A 24,654-nucleotide genomic window follows, 5' to 3' on the forward strand; every position below is an offset into this window, starting at 1 on the left:
ATGCCGAGAGGGCCCTGCAATTCTGGACAGAGCTGATTGCAGCCTGATGTGCTGCGGGGGGCATCACTGTCTTCTTCAGCTTCCGCCTTGTTGGGGATAAGGCACCCTGGGCGCCAGGACTGCTGACCACTCCAGCATGACTGAGCCAAAAGCAGCTTCCCTCATCACACCTTCAGGGGATGAGGGTCCTCTGGGGCTGGGGCAGCTTCTGGATCTGGATTTTGTTGTATTGAACAATGTAATGGGTACAGCTGAGTGATTTGAATGAGCCAAGAAGAGCTCTTTTGATTTCTGTTGGAAAATTCCTAGAATTGTTAGGAAAGGGAGAGGCTCCTCAAGAGCCAGGTCAGGCTTAGAGAGGGGAAGGGAGCAAACGAAGGGAAAAAGAGGACTTTTTAAAAGTTCTGCTGTATCATGGGGATACCCCCTTATTCCACTTCAAAATACTTCAGTCTAAGATTTGAATTACATCCTTCACCCAACAAAACAAACAATGTGTCTGATACTAGCAGTGAGCCACAGGATGCCTCTGGTGTGCCTGTGCACTAACAGGCTCCGATCAGAAGGTGCACCGGTGGAGAGTGTGGGGGAGCTTCCGCAGCTCGGGTCTAAGCCCCGCTGTTGCTGTCCATTGGCCCAGAAACCCTGAGTGACTTTCTGGGTCTCCATCCTGGCCATGCTGGCCTCATGATAAATGGTCATCAATGTTGTCGTCCCCTACTGAGCTTCCCTCTCTGCATGGCGTTGGTCTCATGAGCCTCCAGAAGGTCTTGCCACCCTCAGGCCACAAATGAGGGCCCAGGTCTTGGCCTTCATCATTCTTGAACAGCCCTTTCCAGAAAAAAAAGATTTTTTTTTTTTTTAAAAGATGACCGGTAAGGGGATCTTAACCCTTGACTTGGTGTTGTCAGCACCACGCTCAGCCAGTGAGTGAACCGGCCATCCGTATATGGGATCCAAACCCGAGGCCTTGGTGTTCTCAGCACCGCACTCTCCCGAGTCAGCCACGGGCCGGCCCGAAAAAAAAGATTTTTTAGCGTCGAACAAAAAGCCACCTTTCAAACTATCCTCCAGCAATGCAAGCTTTACATGGTTTTGTATAAGGATCATCTGTATGTGTTTTGAAATAGTTGTCTGTTTTTTTAAACAAAACCTATCTTTTAATAGAAGCTCCGATAGACAAAGCCTTATTTGCCGTTAAGATAACTGCTTTTAATGTGCCTGATGAATGTAGCTGTTCCCTGTCCCATGTCACTGTCCCAGCTACAGAGCTGCTCCTGTAGCACTGCCTTCCAGCAGCCCATTCTTGAAAAATAAGCTAGCAAGAAGTATAACCCATGAAAGAACCCTGTCTTGAATGATGTTAGTAAAACACTGCTTTTTGCTCTTGAAAGACATTTTGATCTGTTTGTTACTCTGTTTATTAAATCTTAAAAAAAAAAGGGAGGGAACTTAGGATTCTGTATCAAGTGTCTCGTTGTTTCATTTTAGGAGCTGCGGGAGCTCCAGGATGAGAAGGCAGAGTTACAGAAGGTGTGTGATGAGCAGGAACAAGCCCTCCAGGAAATGGGACTGCACCTCAGCCAGTAAGAACCCGGCTCCCCTCATCTGCCACCTATGTGCAGGGCTGGAGGCTGGACTCACTCACAGGCTCATTATAGCCTCCTCCCCATAGAGAACATCACACTAGGCTGCCCACCTCATCACTCCAACCCCAAACCTATCTCTTGATGTTAGGAGGAGGGAGAACTGCCAGCTGTTCAAGGTGACCTCCCAGAAAGTCAGGCCTCATGGGGGCCCAGCACTGATTTCTGCCATCCAAATGGGATATCAATTAGATGCTAGTTAATAAATTCATTAAGAGTCTTTTTTTTTTTTTTTTTTTTTTTAATTTTGACATATACCTTTTTCTTTTTCTTTTTAATTTTTTTAAATACTTTTCTTTTGGTGGCTGGCTGGTACAGGGATTGAACCCTGGACCTTGTTATCAGCACCGTGCTCTAACCAACTGAGCTAACCAGCCAGCCCCAAGAATCTTCTTTTGTAGTGACCAGAACGCCCACATTCACTAACTTAACATCTAGGTTGTAAGAAAACAGAGCAGTGATGAGACAGCTGCTTGGTCAGTTTGCAGTCAGGCCAGAAGGAGTTTGATGGTTTGAGAACTGAAGCCTGCCGTGGTGCAAGCTCATTCACCATCCCTGTGCAGCACAGCCCATCTGGCTCTCTGGGAACTGGACCCTCGCATCCACCAGAGTCTGTCTCTGCTGGCTCGAGCTGATGGAGCACAGGCCCTGGTAGTTCTGCTCCCCTTGAACTTTATAGCTCCCCTCCACCATAGCCCACTCCAGACAGGCTGCTCTGGACACCTGGCCCTAGGAGTAGGTCACACTGCAGATTGTAGAGCCTGTCCATTTGTATGATTACTGCATTTTTACACACAGTGGGTGGGTAGCTTTTTCTCCTTATTAGTCAGGGATTCTTTTGGTTGCAAGTGACAGAAATCCTACTCACACTGGCTTAAGCAAAAGAAGCCATCAGGAATCAGTCTTTTGCTCCCATCTCTGCTGTCCTGTTCACTTCACAGGTGGGTCTGACCCCCACAGGGGCAAGACGGCACCCAGCAGGGCTGACCATCAGAAGAATGAAAGTTGCTCTTTCTGTGTGGCTCCCACACAGAGAGACCTGAGGTCGAATCACATCTCCCTGACCCCCAGTCCTATACTAGTGCTTGACACTAGCACCATGACTAGAGATGGGGGCCCTTATGACCGATACAGCCTGGCTCAGACCCAGCACTGAATACTTGTGACAAGAACAAGTCCAGAGCTGGCTGGTTAGCTCGGTTAGAGCACAGTGGGTTTTTTGTTTTGTTTCGTTTTGTTTTGGTGGCTGGCCGGTAAGGGGATCCAAGCCCATGACTTTGGTGTTACCAGGACCACACTCTTCCAAGTGAACAAACTTGCTAGCCCCAAAGTACAGTGTTATAATACCATGGTAAAGGACTCGGATCCCCGTATCAGCCAGCCACCAAAAAAACCAAAAAGGTCCACAGGTGAGGACCAAAATGCAAATAAGCTAGAAACACTCACACTAAAGTAGTATGTAGATGTGTGCAACCTTAGGATAGTTTCTCTCAGTCTGGGAAGTTGGAAAATCTTGGAGTCTGGTGGGAATGTAGTCTCCTCATATCATTCTAGACCAACTCAGGGCTGCTGCCCAGTCCCCTCCTGCCCTGAGCCCTGCCTGCTTCCCTCTCAGGCTGAGTGCCTGTGCTGCTCTCTTCTGTCTAGGTACTTACCATGTGCTGACCCCTGCCCCCACCCTGAGCAGGGGCAAGGCCAGGTGTCTGTCCCCATGCTCAGCGCACAGACCAGCTCTGTGGGCATCCCAGGAGCACTCACAAGACCAGACGTGGAGCCAGAGGCTGGCGTGGAGCTGGCTTGGGTTTGCAGCCAGTGGTGTTCAGCACTGTTTTTTCTCCTGCCTGTCTTTTGCACATTGACGGACAGTGAGGCAGAGTCAGAGGTCACCCTCCTAGTGGACCACAGACCTCAAAAACGTGGATGGTCTCTGATCTCGAAAATGTACCATTTCACTTTGTGGCTTCCCAGTACTACTGCCTGATCTAGCTTCAGAATCCCAGCTTGAGCCTCTCAATCACCATGTCCCTCACAGTCGAGTTGTGCGGGTGTCACAATGTCAGGCATCTGCAACCCTGCCAGGATTGCCCAAGGAGCTGCCTTTGTGCCTTCTCCCATTTTCCCTTAGTCCTCTTGCAAGCCCGTACCAGAGGACAGAGAAGGAAAAGGCTGTTTTCAGACACCTCTACCAGCTATAGAAACAGTTTCCCAGTTGCTTTACCTTGGGAACATCTGGGTTTTCCCCCCAAGTTGTGTTTCCTAGAGAAGTTCTTGTTATGTTCAGGCTGCCATCCTGACCTGGTTTCCTAAGGTCTGTCCATCTGGGCAGCCTCTGATCCTGTCAGTCTGCTGGCCTATTTCTGCAGCCGGACAGGGGAGCGAAGGAGCTGCCTGCTGATCATTAGTAAAGGCCATAGAGGGGGCTGGCTGCTTCACCCATGTGGGTGGAGCCTGGTGCTGATAACACCAAGGTCCAAGGTTTGATCCTGTACCTCCTGGCCACCAAAAAAATGGTAAAGACCATAGGGTTTTTTTAAATGCCCTGATGCTGTTTTTTGTTTTTGTTTTGGCAAGGGCGATGCGGCCAGCTGGTACAGGATCAAACCCTGAACTTAAGTGTTATCAGCACCACACTAACCAACTGAGCTAACCGGCCAGCCCTCTGATGCTGATGTTTTCTAATCCCTTCCTTAAAAGTCTAGCCTGTGTCTCCCAGAGACTTGCCATTTTGACCCTTAGATTAGTCTAATCTAATGACATTTAAACTAATCTCACCTTTTAAGAAAGGCTCAGACTGTTCCCTCCAAATTGCAAATAATGTTTCATTTTATTTGGCTTAATTCTGCCAATTAAAACCATGTTCAGTCCTGTCTCTTATGTGGACAACAAAAGAATTGTTCTTGCACTAACAGGAATGGAGCAAGAAAAAACGACCGAACCCTCTGAGCCTGCCCCTTCTAAATTGAGCAGGCAGCAGGAATGCAGGCCAGGGAGAAGCCTGCAGATTCAGGCTCCTGCTGGGGAGAACAGTGGAAACTAGAGCAAAGCAGGGAGCCCTGCCCCACTGCAAGTATGTGTGACATGCAGGAATGGTTGTCCAGAGAAGCCAGAAACCTGGGCTTCTATGAGATCATTCTTAATTGGTAAATGATTGCAACCATTTCAAAATCTTTTTATACCCTTGCAGGCTAAACATTCTCTTCTTTGGCCAGATTCAGTCCTCAGGATCCACCTCAGACCTCAGCAGACATGTGAGCCAGTGTGAAGAGGTGACTCTGGGATTATAAAAAGATGGAAAGCATTTTAAAACATCTCATGTTTTGGTTCTCACAAGTTTGATTATCCTGACAAAGGCAAACGGACACTGGAGTTGGCTTTGTTAGAGTTTTAGAGCATGTCACTGCTATCAAATGGTCTTTTTTTTTTTTTTTAGGTCCAAGCTGAAGATGGAAGACATAAAAGAAGTAAATAAGGCACTGAAGGTATTGGATTATTGTTATTAGCATAAGAATCACTCCTCATCACTGTTAGCTTGTACTAATAGCCTGTGTGTGCTTATGTTTTCTCACAATAGTCAGGTGAGAATGTATGGTTGAGGCAGTAGTGGTTATGACGTTTTTACAGATAAGAAAAACTATGCTCAGAAACATGTCACTTGGCTGAGATGGCAAAGCTGAAACCTAGGTCTTCTGATGCAAGTTCCTCTGCCTTCAGTTGGAGTTTGAAAATAGGCCTAAAGAAGGAAGCTAAAGGTGACAGAGGTCTAGGGAATCTTTTTTAATATTGAAAGTGAGACTTTCCTGTACAAGTGAGGGGCCAGATATCAGCCAGCTCCACTGCAGTGCTCTGTGCCATTTCTGAGGACCACTCAAGCCAAGCCCTGAGTTGGGCCAAGCTTTTGGAGCATTTTGGAGAGGATAGAATGACACATTCTATGTAAGAGCAGGAGCATGCATGTGACCCACCCAGTACAGGCGCCAGGCTGGCCTGCTGGGTCGGGAGGAGGGAGAGGAAGCAGAAGCTCCCAGCCACCGCCCCCCTTCCAGGGCAGGTTGCTCTGCAGCCTGGCCTCTAGTGTAGGCCATTCAAAGGCAGATGCCCACCTGTTTGCAGGAGCTTCTACCCTTTGGTTTCAGCTCTGCTGCAGCAGCAGCGCAAAAGTAGTCCTCTTTCACATGGCACCTTTACGTGTATTCCAGAGCAGAGACTCTAATGTCTCTGGGTACCTAACTTCCCAAGTACACAGCTGGTCAGAGGCAGCAACTTGTCACAGCAGCTAACAGCAGCCTAGACTGCTAGGTAACATCAATTTAATTTATCCTCCCTTGTAGATTGAAAGCCCCTTGAATGTAATTGCTGCAAGCTGCCTGTCTTTATCCCCCCCACTGCATAGAAGTGTTTGCACAAAATAATGACAGCTAACAGCATCCGAGGGAGGATAAAAATCATCAAATGGGACTGTATAGCCGCTTGGAGCTCTTTGATGTAAGGATAAACACCCTGGGCGTGCTTCTCTAGCTCACAGCCATGAGGGTCACTGTGTGTCATCCAGAAAGTTTATGTTCAGCAGATACTAAGGGGCTGAAAAAGTACAGCATGCTTTTGAACCCTCTAGAACACCCCAGTCCCTAAGGCTAAATAAATCATGTCCTAGTTTTCCGGAGAAAAACCTCCAAAAGATCATCCTCCAAATCCTCAGTAGAATAGAGGTAAACGGCTTTCCAGATTATCCCTGATGTCTAAGAGTCGGGGGTTTGGCCTGTGTAGAGAAGGGCTCCCTCAGGCCTAAAAGGATCCAGTCCCTGCTACACATTGCCTTTGGTCTCTCCACAGGGATCAGTCTTGCTTGGTTTTGGCCTTTCTTCTTCCTGTCAGTTTAGCTAGTCACTTCCGATAGCCTCAGTCAGGGTTTGGGGTTGCAAGCACCAGAATCTGACTTTGATTACCTCAGCCAAAGGGAATTTACTGAAAGAGTGGGTCTCAGGTTAACAGGGTGCTGGAGAATCTGCTTTGAGGCCCAGTGGGCAGCCTGCAGAGGCTAGGAAGCAGGTGGCAGGTGCTCTAACTAGAACACATGAATTCCAGCTGTGGGCAGGTTGCGGGGAAAGGCTCGTTCATTACCGTCCTGTGTGGCCACATCTAGTGGAGAAATAGCAATTCCTCAAAAGGAAACCAGGTGCTATTAGGAAGGGACAATGGATGCAGTCAGAACCCAGCTAATTACCCATCGGGGTTGAGACATAAAGTGCAATTTTAGGAGGGTTGGCTGGTTATCTCAGAGTTTGGTGCTGTAACACCAGGGTCCAGGGTTCCATCCTGCACTGACCAGCCTCCAAAAAACAAAAAGAAGAGAATGGAATTCTAGGGTGTTTTTTCCTCCTCAGGGCCACACTTGGCTGAAAGATGATGAAGCAACGCACTGTAAGCAGTGTGAAAAGGAATTCTCCATTTCCCGGAGAAAGGTATGTGGGGGTGGCCCTCCACCCACCCAGTGCTTTGAGCTGTTGCCCCACTGGGATTCCCTTCTCTGGCTCTGAGGAAAACCCCTTGTCAGACCCGGCTCGTTGCATTGTGATGGTGCTCGCTGGTCTGCAGATTGGCAGGCCCACCTCTCCTGCCTGCCCATGCAGATGGATTTTTCGTCTGTAGCGTGCAGTCCTTTCAATGATTGGCAACAATTTGAGAGATGGGGCTGCTTGTGCAGAGCTGCTCTAGGTGAGTGTAACATTGAAAATTCTGTATATGCAAGAGGACCAAAATCTGGCCAACTTAGGCAAAAACAAAATCTATAGGGAACCTATGAAGACAGCAAGTGACTAAAAACTCACTGGTGATCTGGGCAGGGTACTTGCCCCCAGGTGAATCTGCCTCTGCCTGTGTAGCCTGCTTTTAGGTTCTGCACCAGAAAGCCGTGATCCACCCTTTGGTCCAGGGTTGAGAGGGCCAACAGTCTCACTAAGAGGGTCTGGGTAGGGAACACAAGCAAAACTAAAACTAGAAAAACAAACTAAAACTGAGAGGGAAGCAAAACTAAAGGCCAGGGGAAAGGAATTGCTGGCAACAGCACCCCATCCACCACACCATGTGGATCATGTTCTCGTCTGCTCCCAGGAAACCAAAATTCTCCCAGATTTTTGTCAGTGCACTGCAATAGTTCAGAGGTAGAGACCCACCCTCCTGAGACTGCCATTGAGATCACATTTGTCTGCAAGGCCTGCTGAAGGTTTAGGCAGCACAGGCCTGGCTGTCCCCACGTGAATGGACTAGCCTAATGAGGGTGGGCCAGCTGGCAATCTGTAGAGCCAAGAGCAGAGGTTACATGGGTCTTGGTGTCTGCCATGTGCCCAAGGGAAGTCAACACATCAAGGTTCATGGCAACGCCATTTATAAAGTGAAAGAGCCCTCCTCAGAAGGCACCAGCTAAAACAATCTTAGGGCTGGCCAGTCAGCTCACTAGGTTAGAGCCCAGTGCTGATAACACGAAGTCCAGGTGTTTGCATCCCCATACCAGCCAGCTGCCAAAAAAAAAGAAACCCCCTGGGCCACCACAATGGAATGCAGCAATTAAAGGGATTAACCAGATTAACCAAATTAAACAGATACTTTATGTAATAGGAACTATCAGCTCAGAGTTGTAAATACCTATTGTTTTAAACAAAAAAGCCCCTTACTCAGGCCAAGTGCACACCTCTCCCCCAACAGTCCACATTTTACAAACACATAAAAAAAGGAACCCATTCCAAACTGATGTGCCCCTGGGAGGATGTGTATTAAGCAAGCTCCTAAAGGTTAGGAAGAGTGAGCCCTGTAACTGCCTTTTTCCATCCTCTAGCACCACTGCCGAAACTGTGGCCACATCTTCTGCAACACCTGCTCCAGCAATGAACTGGCCCTGCCCTCCTACCCCAAGCCCGTGCGTGTGTGCGACAGCTGCCACACTCTGCTCCTGCAGCGCTGTTCCTCCACTGCCTCTTGAGGCCCGCAGGGGCAGCAGCCTGACCTGTCCTCAGGGTAGTGGCCGGCCTCGGGAACAGTGCCAAACTCTTGGATCTCCAGAGACCACGGGGGCCTTGGAAAATTTGTTTCCCAAGAGAATCAAAGGAAAGGGTCAAATCCCTGCCTGGGCTGCTAGCACTGTAGCATGCCAGAACTGGAACCTGTGCACCTTTCTGCAACGTGTATGGAATTAACTTCTCTGTATTAAAACTCTTCCATCTTACTTTGTTACTTAACTGGCTTTAGTTCTGATGTAACTTCATGGTTTTGCTACTGTCATTTTTCACTTTTCAAACAATTAACCTGTTTTATAGCAGTTGTACTAGTGAGTAATCCGTTTTTCTCTCACACATCCCACAAACTTTGATTTGTACACAGTGCTTTTTACTATGTAAGGGGTCTGTCAGTGTGCCTTCTCTGCTTTAGTCAAGAGATTTGCCATTTCATGCCCTTGTGAATACCTACCATTGGCCCTGCAAAATAAAATCGTTTATTTTTCACTCCGGTGCATGCAGAAAATGAACTGTGTCAACTTCACAGGAGCCTGCCAAGCCCTTGCCTCCAGCAAAGTAGGTCACAGAGCAACCCCTCATGCAGTCATCAGGACTACTAAAGGCCTGGAGAAGGAGAGCTAGGATTGAGGTGTAGGCTGTTGAGGGATGGCTCAGTCTGTGCTCTGCCCAGGTGAACCAGGGAAAAGTTGGAGGGTTAGCCTACCTACCATCAACAGGCACAGAGAAAGTGACTTTAAGCCCATTACCAAAGCTCAAAAGTTATTCACTTGTGTAACTGGGAGTTGACAGATTATGAATGGAGACACCTGTCGAAAATGCATCTGCCAGGCCCACTCTCACCACTCCTATTCAACATAGTGTTGGAAGTACTAGCCAGAGCAATCAGAGAAGAGAAGGAAATAAAGGGCATCCAGATTGGAAAAGATGAAGTCAAACTGTCCCTGTTTGCAGATGACATGATCCTATATATCGAACAGCCTAAAACCTCTACGAAAAAACTGTTGGAATTGATAAATGATTTCAGCACAGTAGCAGGATACAAAATCAACACACAAAAATCAGTAGCATTTCTTTTCTCCAATAGTGAACATGCAGAAGGAGAAATCAAGAAAGCCTGCCCATTTACAATAGCCACCAAAAAAATAAAATACTTAGGAATTGAGTTAACCAAGGAGGTGAAAAATCTCTATAATGAGAACTACAAACCACTGCTGAGAGAAATTAGAGAGGATACAAGAAGATGGAAAGATATCCCATGCTCTTGGATTGGAAGAATCAACATAGTGAAAATGTCCATACTACCCAAAGTGATATACAAATTCAATGCAATCCCCATCAAAATTCCAAAGACATTTTTCTCAGAAATGGAAAAAACTATTCAGACATTTATATGGAACAATAAAAGACCACGAATAGCCAAAGCAATGCTCAGCAAAAAAAATAAAGCTGGAGGCATAACACTACCTGACTTTAAGCTATACTACAAAGCTATAATAACCAAAACAGTATGGTACTGGCATAAAAACAGACACACTGACCAATGGAATAGAATAGAGAATCCAGAAATCAACCCTCACACTTACTGCCATCTGATCTTTGACAAAGGCACCAAGCCTATTCACTGGGGAAGGGACTGCCTCTTCAGCAAGTGGTGCTGGGATAACTGGATATCGTTATGCAGGAGAATGAAACTAGATCCATACCTCTCACCATATACTAAAATCAACTCAAAATGGATTAAGGATTTAAATATACACCCTGAGACAATAAAACTTCTTAAAGAAAACATAGGGGAAACACTTCAGGAAATAGGGCTGGGCACAGACTTCATGAACACGACCCCAAAAGCACGGGCAACCAAAGGAAAAATAAACAAATGGGATTATATCAAACTAAAAAGCTTCTGCACAGCAAAAGAAACAATTAAAAGAGTTAAAAGACAACCAACAGAGTGGGAGAAAATATTTGCAAAATATACATCTGACAAAGGATTAATATCCAGAATATATAAGGAACTCAAACAACTTTACAAGAAGAAAACAAGCAACCCAATTAAAAAATGGGCAAGAGAGCTAAGTAGGCATTTCTCTAAGGAAGATATCCAAATGGCCAACAGACATATGAAAAAATGCTCAACATCACTCAGCATCCGGGAAATGCAAATCAAAACCACATTGAGATACCATCTAACCCCAGTTAGGATGGCTAAAATCCAAAAGACTATGAACGATAAATGCTGGCGAGGCTGCGGAGAAAAAGGAACTCTCATACATTGTTGGTGGGACTGCAAAATGGTGCAGCCTCTATGGAAAATGGTATGGAGGTTCCTTAAACAATTGCAAATAGATCTACCATACGACCCAGCCATCCCACTGTTGGGAATATACCCAGAGGAATGGAAATCATCAATTCGAAGGTATACCTGTTCCCCAATGTTCATCGCAGCACTCTTTACAATAGCCAAGAGTTGGAACCAGCCCAAATGCCCATCATCAGATGAGTGGATACGGAAAATGTGGTACATCTACACAATGGAATACTACTCAGCTATAAAAACGAATGAAATACTGCCATTTGCAACAACATGGATGGACCTCGAGAGAATTATATTAAGTGAAACAAGTCAGGCACAGAAAGAGAAATACCACATGTTCTCACTTATTGGTGGGAGCTAAAAATTAATATATAAATTCACACACACACATACACACATACACACACAAACGGGGGGGGGTAAGAAGATATAACAACCACAATTATTTGAAGTTGATACAACAAACAAACAGAAAGGACATGGTTGGGGGGGAGGGGGGGAGGGAGAAGGGAGGGAGGTTTTGGTGATGGGGAGCATTAATCAGCTACAATGTATATCGACAAAATAAAATTAAAAAAAAAAAAAAAAAAAAAGAAAATGCATCTGCCAGGCAGTCTTTTTGTTATTTCAAAAGGAGTGCTAAAGACTGGCTCTTCCTTCTCTGGAGCCCCACCTGAGTGCATGTCCACCCTCCATAGTCAATGACCTGGAACTTTAAGGTAGAAAAAAAAACATAACAAGCATTGTAATGTCCAGACATCAGACAAGTCAGTCTGTCTTCTGAACCTCATCCTTTTCTACTCTCTAGAATGACATCTTGGTCATGACCCCTACCCACCAATTCTCTGGCCTGGTGTTAGCTGTCCCATCCCTGCCCCAACAAGACTCAAGATCCTAACTCTCCTTCCTTCTTGGGCTCTCTCCCTACAGAAGTGCTAATCCACAACCTGGGCCAGTACTGGTTGACACTTCTATTGTACTTGCAACTGAAACTAGAATGCCAAGTCTGTTGTTCCATTAAGGCTAGGTCCCAAGATCTATGCATGGTCTTATGGTAAGGAACTGTTCAGCCAGACTTCAAAACTAGGTCTGTCCAGCTCCAAAGACATGTTCTAAGCTTCAGGTTTTAAACCCTATTAGGGAAGCACACAGCAAGGACAGAAGCTATGAAGGGCCCCCTCTCCCTCACTTTACCTGAGCAGCTGCTTGTTAATCTCATACAGAGACCAACTTTTTCAGAAAAAAGTTTACATACCACTGCTCTATACCCACACCCTTCTAGTATTGGATATCTGTACCTTGTTTTCAATGCACCCAATTTGGACTCCAACTTGCTGAGATTAGGCAAGTCACTCACTTCCAAGCCTTGGCTCTCATCTGCACACACAAAAAAGGAAGCAGAATAATACCAACACTACTTCAAGACTGCTATGATGGTTCAATAAAAATAAACATGAAGTTCTCACCACTACCTGACAAGTGCTCAGGGAAGTTTCTTTCCTTTATCGTACCCATTTTTTCCTTCCAACATCATCTCCACACCGAAGCAAGAAATGTTCAATAAGCATTATGCACTACATATCCAGGTACCAGTCTTACCAACATTTAGCTGCCTTAGTGTTCGATAACTTTTCTACTCAGAATTCAAATACACACCTGAACTTCGGAACCCTCAGTCGCTAGTCTGGCACCATACTACCTCACAACCTGAGAAATAAGGGGGACAGAGGTTCTAAGGTAGTGGTTCTCAAGCTCAAATGCATGGGCCAACTGGGTTGGGGGGTGGAGGTCCAGGGTCTGGTTTAAAATGCAGATTCTCATTAACAGCCTCTGGAGATTGAGTCACTGCTAACAAGCTCCCAGGTGATGCTGTGGTCCATGGAGCACAAGGTTCCAAACATAATGGTTCTAGTCTTTTTTTACCTGGCAGCTGGCTGGTACAGGGATCCAAACCCCTGACCTTGGTGTTATAACACTGCTGCCCTCGATTTTTTAAAAGCCAAATGGTTCTGCATTAGTTTACTTAGCCTTACTACTTCAAGTACCTAGAGTTCTAGCCTCTTCTAACAAGCCAAGTTTTTCAACAAAGCTTTTCCTTATTCCTAAGTGTATAACAGTTAACTGAAGGACCCAGAGAAGGAATCCTCAAACCTTTTCAACACCAGGTCTCAATTCCAAATTGAGTAACTCACCAAGCTCTCAGCAGTAGTACCCGGTTTAGAACACAGCTGAACAACTCTCAACACTGCCTCCCCTGAAAACTGTTTATCTCTAGATCTGCTTAAGACCAAATATATAATATGTTCCAGATCTTTCCCACCACTGGTGTGGAATTGCACACAGCCCCCTGGTAGGACATGCACAAGGCAGGACCTTCACAGCCCTCCATGTAAGTCTTCTATATGCAATGCTGCCATTAACAGATCATTAGAAGTGGCCAATTCTTAGCAAGTTTCCAGTCTGTCCACCATAGTAACCTTACCCAGAACAAAGGAGAAAAACTAATACAGCCACAGGAAGTTAGAAGATGTACACACTTGGTTTTCAATGGTATAAGCCTACATTATCCTAGCTTGAATCCTATATTTTAATCTCAGGATCACTGACTTGGGTCTAGAGTGACAGTTCCCAAACTGTACTTCCCCTTAAACATCTGCTGAAAGGAATTTCTGGGACTATGTCTTTAAGTACAATACAATTTGTGTGTAGAGAATATTTCCTAGCAAATATCGTTTGAGTTCCAATCTACCAAAACAAGAATATATTTCAATAACTGATTTAAACCACTCATGTTAGCTCTCAAAAATACTTGGTATTTTGCCTCAGGAGGTTTACAGGGGAACAGAATCTTGCTCAAGTGGACTTGATTTTTAGGAATGAGGTAAAAATTAAAAGCTCAAAACCTCAATTGAAAACTGAGCCAGGTCCTTCTAGCAGATACCCCATACATACAAAACTCAAAGAAACGCAATCAAATGGGAGGGAAGCTTCCAGTTACCCCTTGTCTCTGGTGCTTCCCTCAGCCATGCCTGAAGGCCCCGGAGACATGCAGGCCATGCAGTGAGGGTGCTGGCACCTGTCCTTCGCTTTGTGCAGGTGCTTAGCAAGTTAAATGCAGCTCAAATCAAGTCCTGGTGCAGCCAGGCCACATGACATAAAGCCCTTCCACAAGGGCCCCGAAGCCAAGTTTACCTTCAATTGCACTGGAGGGAAGAGAAGTCTGAAGACAGCTACACAACAGCCTCAACTGACGAGCCTCTCTGCCATAGCCAGAGATGTGGACCTACGCCCCAGGCAGGAATAGAGCACCAAGAAACAGTCCACATGACACTGAAGCATAGACAAGACAAAGTGCAGTTTTTAAAAGGAAGATTTATTTGACAAGTTTCACTTAGCGCAATACACCTAAAAAGAAACCACAATACAATGAAAGATTTAAATCAAGGCCTCAGAATTTCATACAAACACCAAGACCAAAGTCCTAAAGTACTGGTATTGCGTCTCAAATTTTCCCTATTAACTTAAAAAAAAGCTTAAATTTACGTGCCTTACAGGTTATTAAATGAAACTACAATTAACAAACATGCCAAATGTTTCACTTTTAATTGTAGACACAGCTCCTATAGTGAGTTTTACAAAAAAGCATGTCTTTCAACATGCATCCAAACAGTGTTCAATGTAATAATGGTATAAGAGCAACATTTAACATAATTCAACTGCTTTAACCTAAATACACTTACTGCTTAAGTACGTCCTACAATATAACTAACTTGAGAAAAGCTGAAAATTGTTTAACAGTTATAGTTTCAACTTCGTTGTTACATCCTAGATGAGTTGTGTTCAAAAATACTGGACCTTAAGTCTAAAACAATCCTGATTTTTCACTTAGAAGTAAGCATAAATCACAAGCTTGTATTGCAAAAACTGTTAAACTGAAGTTTTTTCCTTAAAAAAAAAAGTTGACCAAGAGTCAGTGATCAGGATCAATTACATTCCCCATCCACCACTCATACTGGACATGCTAGACATCCCTCCCATTCCGTTCACGCCCATAGATGCACGGCTTCCACTACTGTAGTAGCTGCTGTTCACTGCTCCTTGGTTACCTGCAAAGAGATCAATGTGACAAGTTAGGAGTAGTATCAAATTATCAGTCAAATAAAATATAGTATTCCAAGAAAAAGTTTAAAAAGTATACGAGTATAAATGGCTGCTGTCCAAGTGGCGAGAAGCATGTTTGGGAAAGGGGAATCCCGACTCCAAACAAGTCTCAATTAACCTCTTTTCTCTGCAGTACCAACTTGCCAGACTCTTGTGCTACCATTTAAATGGATTCTTCAGGATCAACATAGAAAATTAAGTTTAAAGGAAAACTAGTGTTTTTCAAAAATTGCAAAATTACTTCATGTTTTTAAAGCTAAACAAGACATTTTTTAAAAAAATTTACTATAAACATTCACAATGTGTCCATCGAATGGCATATATGAATAGGGAGCACAGGGGAAGTCTCTTACTTTTCCTATTCATGGTGGGCAGAAAGTGAGAGGACAAAAGTTGGACTAGAGGCAACTCACTGTGCCCAAAATGGCAGCCTCCATGGAGTTAAGTCAGAGCCATTGACTGCTATAGAAATAGTGTTATTACAACATTATCAGTATTTGCTATTGGGAATTTAAATTATATTTTTTGAGAAAATATTTACCTATGCAATGTTTGATTGAAAATCACTGGAGTTTTCCTGTAAAACTTGGTCTGCAAAAGGATTTTGTAGGGTAAGACTATAATACCAAAATCACCATTCTTTAGACCAATTGAAAAAAATTAATAAAACCAATCCTAGGTTAACTAGTAAATACGGCCCTGAACCCAACCACCATTCTACTACTATTTAAATTCTCCTCCCTCTAAAACTGACTTAATGCTAACCAAAAGACAAAAAAGTGAACTACTTGTTTTAATAAATGGAGGCAGATGTTTTCTGGCTCGACAGTATTCCAAAGTCACAACGACTAGTTTTTAATTCATAGACACTTCCCCCTCCCAATGACCGTTTATGAAAATTACACTATTAAGAACAGTTACATTAGAATCAAAAGCATACATTTAATAACCCAATTTTACCAAAAAGGAGCCTGCATATTCCCCCAACTAAAGAAACCTCCCTAAAACTTATTCTAAGTATATTAAAAACATACTTACCATATCCGCTCATGCTGCTCTGGCCACCATAGCCACCTCCATAACCACCACTCAGCTGCTGACTGGCTGGGCCACCATAACTGGATTGGTTTGCTGTTAAGTTAAGAGAACATTAGAACCTTGTTCCTTATGTAATGTGGTACCTGGTGGTACCCGGCTTGTAATTCTATATCTATAATTTTTCAGTCTCAATCTTATATTACTGTAACCCTCTGCCTCCTTCTGCCTATTGTCTATAACCAGACTACCCTTTTACCCATCATATGAACTAGTCAAATATTTAAACAAAATGGCTAAAAGTATATATATCAGCAGGACTAAATCCACATGATTCCCTAAGCAGAGACATATGTGAAGATCATATAAAACTGCTTAACTGGATTTAGTGGGGGTTGTCATCATAACTTTATATATTAAGGTATGTCAATACACAGGTACCACTGCTCATCTAATTATGCTCTTATTATGCCCAAGAAATTTATTTTCATCCTGTTTTGGCTAAGTACTTATTTTAGATTTAAATTCTATATTCAGACTAGTTTCATCCTGTAATCCCCTCCCCCCAAACAAAAGTACTTAAATCTAATTTGAATTATCTATCCTAAGCAGCTTTATGTAACTCACAAGGACTTTAGTAAGGCAGACACAAAATTCATTCAAAAACAAACTTTCTTTACCTAACTTAAATTGTTATGCTAAACTCATTAAACATAGATTAACTTAACTTATAATCGACTTATACAGATATAAATGTTTTGGTTTTTAAAAAAACTAACGATATTTACACAAGCCCATGCCTCCCATCATTTGGCTACCATAAGCACCACCGCTTGCTCCTGCTGTAGAATTCAAGAAGAGTTCTACATATCTGTGTTCTGAAATGAGAGAAAAGGCATACAAGGTTAGCTTAAAAAAAGACACTAAAGTGATATTTACACAAACCCATGCCTCCTAGCATTTGGCTACCGTAAGCACCACCGCTTGCTCCTGCTGTAGAATTCAAGAAGAGTTCTACATATCTGTGTTCTGAAATGAGAAAAAAAAAGTTTGAAAATGTTTGTCGGTGAAAGAAAACAAGATAAATAAGTAGATCTGTGAATTTCAAATACTTTTAAGTAAAAAAAATTCTGGCTGCTTTTCTTAGGTGATTTACTTGAATAATGAAAGTTGTTAAAAACTAGCCTTTTTAACATTTTTTTTGTTCTTAGTTTATTTTTTAAATCATTCTAAACTTCAATTTATGTTCATGTCACAAATCCCTTTTAGTCATAATAATTTTTAAAACCCAAACTTTTTTCAACACATCCCTAAGAACTAGGCCATTACTGGAAATTTATCATACATCCTTAATATTCTATTTCCCTAATGGTAACTATTAGTCACACAACCACCTAGGAAGAACCCCCAGATGCATAAATCACACTTACGCATATTTGCTTTGTCTTTTGACATAGCTGCCACAGCATCTTCATGGGTCGCAAACTCAACATCTGCTTCACCAGTTACTCTGCCATCAGGACCAATTTCAATGTGTACTCTCACAGGGTTGAGTGGTGAAAAAAACTAAAACACAAGGTATTTCAAAGAATCAAGTCACCTTCCTAATGTTATGAAAAACTGAAATATATAACAAGTAGATAGAATAAGGCCCAAGTTTTTACTGGCATGCTGAAGTATTTGACTTGTGAATTCATCTTGCACTTACATTATAAATGTCATTCTCAGTAGCTCTGTAAGGTAATCCCCGCATGTGTACACAGTGTCCTGTTGTGCTCTGGAAAGTAGAGCCACCATCCCCATATCTGTGATCAGACATTCCTGAAAAACAATAATTGAGGTCTAGATGGACAAGAGTGTAAATATCCTTCAGCTGAGAAATTAATTCTTACCTTACCTCTTCCAAATCTATCTGACCCAAATCCATAGCCATCATTATAGCCATTATAATCATCATAGCCTCCATAACCTGAAAGACAAAAAGAGCAATCTATCAAATGAAAACACCTAGACAAAGGAGGATCAGACTTGTAGACCCTTGCATATCCTCACGTACCTCCACCATAAGCACCACGCCTCATCCTCTCAAAGCCAGCTCCTCTGCCAATGCTGTTATACCCTCTGCCAGCCCCAGGTCTATCATAGGGACCTGGCCGCTGCATAGCCATAAGCTTTCGTGGTGGATCATAGTGAGTTCTAACTTCAGCTCGACTGCTCTTAAAGATTTCGATATACCTAAAGCATTGTTCATGAGGGAGGGGATGGGAGGGGAGAGAAAACATTAGTTCATTTCGTACAGGTTATCTAGTTACACAAGTAAACAATCTAGTCATAGCCATGAAACTGACCAATATTTAAAGCCAGATTTCTTATATTTGCTTAGGCAATGACCAGAAATTCACTCAATAGTAAGATTATTTAATGTAAACTTTAGAGGAAAAAAATTCACTCCTCCAAGGCAGAGCCCAACCTTAGGGGTAGAGAGGAGTACAGTAAATAAATGTTTAGGAGGGAAAGAATTCCACTCAACTTTCAACATTTCAAGTCTTAAATCCATTGGCAGCATGTATAGCAAGTGGGCTAAAAAGCCAGCCTCCACCAACAGTCTAGCCCACACTACACATTTCCTTTCGCCAACAAATACCCCAGCCTATGCTTTTAGTAGAAATCAGCATAGGTAAGCGCATGCTTCAATGAAAAATAGTCACAAGCAAAGAGAATAAAACCTTTTGTGACAATTTCTTGAAAGCTATGCTTATTATTACATATGCAGAATATTTATACAGCAAGAAAAAGTTTGTTGCATTTCAACTTTAAAAACAAGATCAGAAAGTATCACATTTTCTTATGGTAATATTAATTTTCTATGTGGGTGTTATTACAGCTAAAGCCAGGTTTACATTAATTTTTTAAAGCCATAGTCTCTCAACTCCATTAACTGGGATTAATAAATTAAGAATCTTACAAAATTATAAAGCAGACCAATTAACTGGGAACAATTTTAATACCTAAAATTTAGTTTGAATGCAATATGGGACTCTGACATAGGAAAAGTTCAAAAATTGTGGCAAACATCAATTAATAGGGAACTAGGAAACAGATTAATTTCCTCCTTTCAAGCAGAGAGAATATGGATTTAATTGTTTACCATAAGAAAAGTGACATATCCAACCAACCATCCATCCCCACCTGTGCCCTATTCTTTCCTTGTGTTTCTTTAGAGCCTTTTCAGCTATTTCCTGTGAAGCAAACTGCACGAAGGCCTCCCCCGTACTCCTCCCCTGGAAGTCCACCGGCAATGTTATCCCATTTGGCACGATTTCCAACCCTTCAACCCAAGGACAAATAACCCCAGTAGGGGGGCAATATTAACATCACAAGCCCAGAAATGATTCTTCTTATAGCTTTAAATAAACCAGAATTTTAACTTTAGGTGAATGGTATGCTTTCAACAAGTACTCTTTAAATATGCATTGCAATAATATGAAGTTCCATTAATACAAAATATAACTCAATTCTTAACACATCCCATGGCACAGTATACATTAAAGAAAAAAATTTTCTGAAAACAGGATGCATTAAGAATTCAACAATTAAGAACACTCATTATGCAACTTAATGTTGAGAATTATACAAGAATTTAATAAAATTTCAAGCATTAAATAACAGTTTTACTAAAATTCAAGACACCTTTTACCTCACTTTACATTTCAATGTTTTAAGTTACTGGAACTTCAAATTTAAAAAACGTACACATTTAAACATTTCATATCAAAATTGAAACATTACTTAAATCACATAATTGACAAACATACGATCTAAACTTTCAACAAACAACTGATCTACACAGCACAATCATGCACTCTTATGCTCTAACAGTAGTATCATTCACTTCTGGAAATTCCGTCTATGAAAAATCCTTTCCGTGGATACATTCCCAAGCTTACAAAAAGGGCTTAAAGCACTTTCCTAGAAGATATGAAATTATGTTCATATTTAACGTTGACAGATAGCATTCAATTCTCACCAATTTAGATAAAAACAAAACAGACTTGATTTCAAAAGTTCTGACAAAATATTAGGACTTGATATATATCTTAACAGTCAAAATTTTAATACATACTACACTAAACCATGAAAGGATTTCTTGCTTTTAATTCCAGTTTACCATATCATGAATATTAATAGTAGTATTTAAAGTATATGATCTAACATTATACTAAACATGCAAACTTATCAGCTCTTCAGCATAAAAACATTCAAATACTTTAGGCCCAGAACAATTTCAAAACATTTTCTGTATTTCAGGTACTAAGACTTACAAGCATTCAACCTCCTCTTCCTGTATTTGACTTTCGATATTAACACAGTGGCTAAAACCAAGCTGCTAAATAGTTTTTTGTATAAAGAGAGTAAGACCATTAGAGATGTTTCTGGTCCCTATATTAAGTATCTCTTAAAACATAAGACACTTGCCCTAAGTTACAAGAACCTAACTCATGCTAAGCTAATGGTAAAGGATCTTACCTTTAACTTGAAGTACTTTGCTAAACAGCAATGTGAGGAAAGTAATAAGCTGTTGAGGACAATCCTCAAAAGATCTACTCTGAACTAAAATACTTAACATAGGCAAAGTTAACATTTTAGAAGTACTTTATTTCCACCTTTAAGATGGGCTTAAATTATTTGAAGGTCTCCAGGAAGAAAACATTAATCAATCAGCATATACTTAACAACCTATTTTAGTACTGAACTATTCAACTTTAAAATCTATTAAATCACGTTGCCAGAAGCTAGCCAAAACTCACTGCTCAGCAACCAACAGGACTACATACCTGAGAAGAACTGAACAATTTCTTCCTTGCTACATCCAAAGGGGAGTCCTCTAAGCCGTACAAAGCCATCATTGGCCGTGTCAGGACTATTTGGACCAGTATGCTTCAACACCCAATCCATTTCAACGTTGTTTGACTTGAATACTGAAAGAGGTGCTTAGAATTAGTCAATTTTGGAAAGTCAGAGAACAAAATTCAGACTTCCTGGGTCTTTAGATAAGCTAGGAAGAGCTGCCATAAACTCCCTTAGATGACCATTTCCATGCGGTCAAATACCTAAAATTCAGAAGGGGGTAAGACCTCTATGTGTTTAATGTTTTATTTACTGTTACTAGGGCAATGTAAATCAAACCTTCAACATATCTGTGTCCCATAGTTTCTCTGTCTTTTTTCAGGGCCAATTTGACTTCATCTTCTGATTCAAGTTCAACAAATGCCTCGCCACTCGGTCTGCCTTCTCTGGTGTAGATGAAACGAATACCTTGGGCCCCATTTTGAATTTTGCAGTCTGGAAAGAAAACAATCGTTAATACAGAATTTAAAACCTAAAAACAACTCTGGGTTATACAAATGAAATGTTTATTCATGTACCCACTACAAATATCAGTTGAGAAGCCTAGAATCACCAACATATTACCAACTCGTAGGGTGTCTCTTTTCCAGCATTTAAGCAGTCATCCTCTCACAAATATATAATATACATAATATGTTCCCAATCTATCAAGCAAATCCACTATTCAGAGCCATTTCTTAATCAAGATTATCTCCAAGTCCTTGCTACTTGTTGTCTCCATTAAACATCCTTTATAACTTCTCAGAAAACATTGTCAGGTCTAAACCTTGTGATTTTATATCATTTCTGAACATATTTAGTTTTGAGTCTTGGTCTGGGGAATGTTGCCAGCTTTAGCTTACCGGCCACATTACAATTTCTCGTTCAAATTTAAATTGCAAGCCCAATACTCACCTAAAAAGGGATCAGTGTTACCAAGCTAAAATGTTCCAAGTTGCACAGCTCAAGCCAAACCCAGTCTGGCCCCTGCAAGGTGGCTTCCAGTATACTTGGTTCTTGTTTTACAGGTCGTTTTCCGTTACCAACGCTAAATTCAGACAGTGAGTCAATACTACAAGTCTTTCCAAAACCTGTGAATTTCTTCCAAATATAACTATCAGTCTAATCTTACACTAATAATGGGAACGAGGACATTTAGTATAAATTATTCAGGAAATCTACATACTGAGGGAGGGGGGACTACACAGGCCAGAAAATTTCCCTGGGCTTCAATATCCTCAACTGTAAAGTGAGCCAGATCAGATCAAGAACTAGATAAGCAAGAACTCTTCAATTACCAAGTCCAGATTAGGAAAATCGTCTGAAATTAAGAAGTGACATTTTAACTTTCCGAAGCAGAATGCCCCTTTTCAAGGAAATACCAAAACTGGAAACAAGTTACGAAATTGCACATTATTATTATCATTTGCCCACCTGCTAGGCAATTTTCTCAAGACTGAGGTGGAAATCCCCTCTATCCTTAAGCATCCTTTCGAAAAAAGACATCCAGAAATCAAGAATGGATAGTGTTTAATGGTAGGTTTAAAAAGAAAAGAAAAAAAAAAAAAAAAACTCCGCCAGACCGGCCGCAGTCCCCCAAGGGGGCCAGAAGGACGGGCGGAGCTTTCGCAACTTCCATTGCGTAACCGCGACGAGCCAAGAGCGAACAACACCGGGGAAAGGCTGCCGCCCGCGCCCCACAAGGGGGCGCCCCGGGCTCGCCTCGGCCCGACCCGCCCAGGCCCCGCTGCCAGCCCGCCCGGCCGCCCCGGCCGCAACTCCCGCCTCCTGCTTCAAACTCACCAGAAAAAAAACGCTGCACTTCATCGGCCGAGCAAGACCAGGGCAAGCCCCGGACCTTCACCACGAATCCCTCTCCGCCTTCGGTGCCCAACATCATCGTCTCCTAAGTCGTCCTGGCGTCGAAAGAGACTGCAAAGCGGAGATTAAGATTAGACCTGAGAAATACTCACTGAACTGCCCTCAGACCTCGAGGCGCCCTGCGGGCCCGCGGTGGCTCAATATGAGCAGAACCAGTGCGGACATCCCATCCCCGGCTACCCCAACACCAGACACTCCCTCGTGGAAAGCGATCGGACCCCCGAAGCCGCTCTGGGCATCAAGTACCGGAGCCCCAAGCCGGGGGGGGGGGGGGAGGGCCGGCCTAGAACGAGCGTGGAGACAAGGAAATGGCGGCGGCCGCTTCCGCTCCGCCTCCTCCTCCATCTCACACAATAGACTCGGCGCGGCCTGCAGGCCTCAGCGGCACTGCCAGCATTCGGCGAACAATTCCTGGCTCTTAGCGGCAGCCCGTAGCTTCCCAAGGCCCCACAAGCTCTGTTAGAGACCTGGGAGCAAGCAATCCTGGCAAGAGGCGTCCTCAAGAATGGCGGGGTAGCAAATAATGACTAACAACACTCACCTACACGTAAGCCTCCGGCGTGGCTGAGACGAAATGGCTAGCAGGCGCCTGCGCAACCTAAATAAAGCCCTTTGAGCAAGCTCTGCGCACGCGCAGCCAGGTGTCCGCACCGCCCCCTTGCGTCACACAGAGCTCAGACGCATGCGTAATTTCACGAGTCGGCCCACTCCCCCCGCCCACTCCCCGCGCCATCTTATGCGCATGCGTCTTGCCATCAGGCCCCCTCCAGTAAAGCGGCCGGGCTTTCTTTTGCGCCTGCGCCATCCCGCGAATAATAAACTTTGAGCCTCAGCGGTTTATAATTTAGTTTCATGCGCATGCGTCTTACTTCAAACCGTTCCCTAGCCTTACCCGCCAGAGTGGGGGATGGGAATGGCGGCAGTCAGTTCCCCGTAGGAATCGTATGGTATTTCCGCGATCTGGGTTGTGGTGAGGTGGCCGTCCTCCTACCCTAATTCCCAGTCTTTTACCGTGCTCCAGGCCGATGTGAAAGGACAGGTGCGGGCTACAGGAGCTCCCTGTCCCCGCGCCGCCTGCCCCTCCTTTCTCTCTAGAGCCAGCCGGTGCTGATCAGCCCCAGACCGCCGAGCCTCTCCTGGGTGACTTCCCGCATCCGAAGTCACCTCCCACAGCGCCTGGGGCATGTCCAAGGCTTGTGAGCTTCTCACCTGCCGCCGTCGCGCCTGGGGCCCCGGTCCGCTCGGGGTCCCCGTGACCGCGTCTCAGTTCCGTACCCCGCTTTGCCCAACGAACTCACACACTGCGACCCCCGTGCCCCTCCCTGGATCGGTGAGCCCTGGACGCCGCGGAGCCCCCTCACGAGAGGGGGTCGCCGGATGCCTTGTCCCGCCGGATGCCCCGTGAGCGCGGGATGAACCGCTGCTCCAGAGAGGGTTACCGCTTAATCCCCCCAAGGTTGAGTAGGTACCAGTGCGTCCATTTCTCAGACGGAGACACTGAGTTCGAGGAGGCCGCAGGGTTACCCCATGTACGCATATGGCACGAGATGAGTAATGTTCGTTATTTCTGGCAGCACTGCCGAAAACTAGGACAATGCCTATAGCCTCCCCATGTCTGATCAGGCTGTTGTCCCCATCCCAGCCCTGATGGACACAGGCAATAAACAAATTAACAATAAGAAAGTGTTGGACAGTGCCACTGGGGTACCACAGTTAGTGAAGG

General features: G+C 43.7%; 2 protein-coding genes across 8 annotated transcripts in view; one reads left to right on the top strand and one right to left on the bottom strand.

The window, feature by feature from the left end:
* Positions 1–9,552, top strand: part of RUFY1 (RUN and FYVE domain containing 1) — a 48,106-nt gene extending 38,554 nt beyond the window's left edge. For both annotated transcript variants that reach the window (XM_063085448.1, XM_063085447.1), the window contains exons 15-18: positions 1,492–1,586; positions 5,077–5,125; positions 7,028–7,105; positions 8,476–9,552. In XM_063085448.1, the coding sequence (XP_062941518.1) occupies positions 1,492–1,586; positions 5,077–5,125; positions 7,028–7,105; positions 8,476–8,619 (366 nt within the window). In that variant the 3' untranslated portion in view covers positions 8,620–9,552. The remainder of the gene's footprint in view (positions 1–1,491; positions 1,587–5,076; positions 5,126–7,027; positions 7,106–8,475) is intronic.
* A 4,769-nt stretch (positions 9,553–14,321) lies between these two features.
* HNRNPH1 (heterogeneous nuclear ribonucleoprotein H1) lies at positions 14,322–23,963 on the bottom strand. 6 transcript variants are annotated; one of them, XM_063085440.1, is made up of 13 exons: positions 23,473–23,540; positions 22,854–22,982; positions 21,351–21,506; positions 20,999–21,142; positions 19,353–19,491; positions 18,220–18,398; positions 18,061–18,132; positions 17,872–18,005; positions 17,594–17,729; positions 17,133–17,192; positions 16,952–17,041; positions 16,167–16,259; positions 14,322–15,073 (listed from the first exon to the last, which is right to left on the bottom strand). In XM_063085440.1, exons 2-13 carry the CDS (start codon positions 22,948–22,950, stop codon positions 14,955–14,957), a joined length of 1,419 nt encoding a protein of 472 aa, XP_062941510.1. In that variant the 5' UTR covers positions 22,951–22,982; positions 23,473–23,540; the 3' UTR covers positions 14,322–14,954. The 6 variants fall into 6 exon arrangements, with proteins under 6 accessions (XP_062941510.1, XP_062941511.1, XP_062941512.1 ...); XM_063085441.1 differs by lacking the exon at positions 23,473–23,540 and adding an exon at positions 23,399–23,429; XM_063085443.1 differs by lacking the exon at positions 23,473–23,540 and adding an exon at positions 15,670–15,719 and having other exon boundaries at positions 14,985–15,073.
* Positions 23,964–24,654: the final 691 nt, after the last annotated feature.

This window comes from Cynocephalus volans, chromosome 2 (genome assembly GCF_027409185.1).
Source record: "Cynocephalus volans isolate mCynVol1 chromosome 2, mCynVol1.pri, whole genome shotgun sequence".
NCBI classification, from domain to species: Eukaryota; Metazoa; Chordata; class Mammalia; order Dermoptera; family Cynocephalidae; genus Cynocephalus; species Cynocephalus volans.

Excerpts from the sequence above, each read along its gene's own strand:
- HNRNPH1 (XM_063085440.1), bottom strand. The coding sequence starts at position 22,950 with ATGATGTTGGGCACCGAAGGCGGAGAGGGATTCGTGGTGAAGGTCCGG. Across the intron at positions 18,133-18,219 it reads GCGTGGTGCTTATGGTGGAG|GTTATGGAGGCTATGATGAT; the intron begins GTACGTGAGGAT and ends TTTGTCTTTCAG. Across the intron at positions 18,006-18,060 it reads GTCAGATAGATTTGGAAGAG|ACCTCAATTATTGTTTTTCA; the intron begins GTAAGGTAAGAA and ends TTGTCCATCTAG.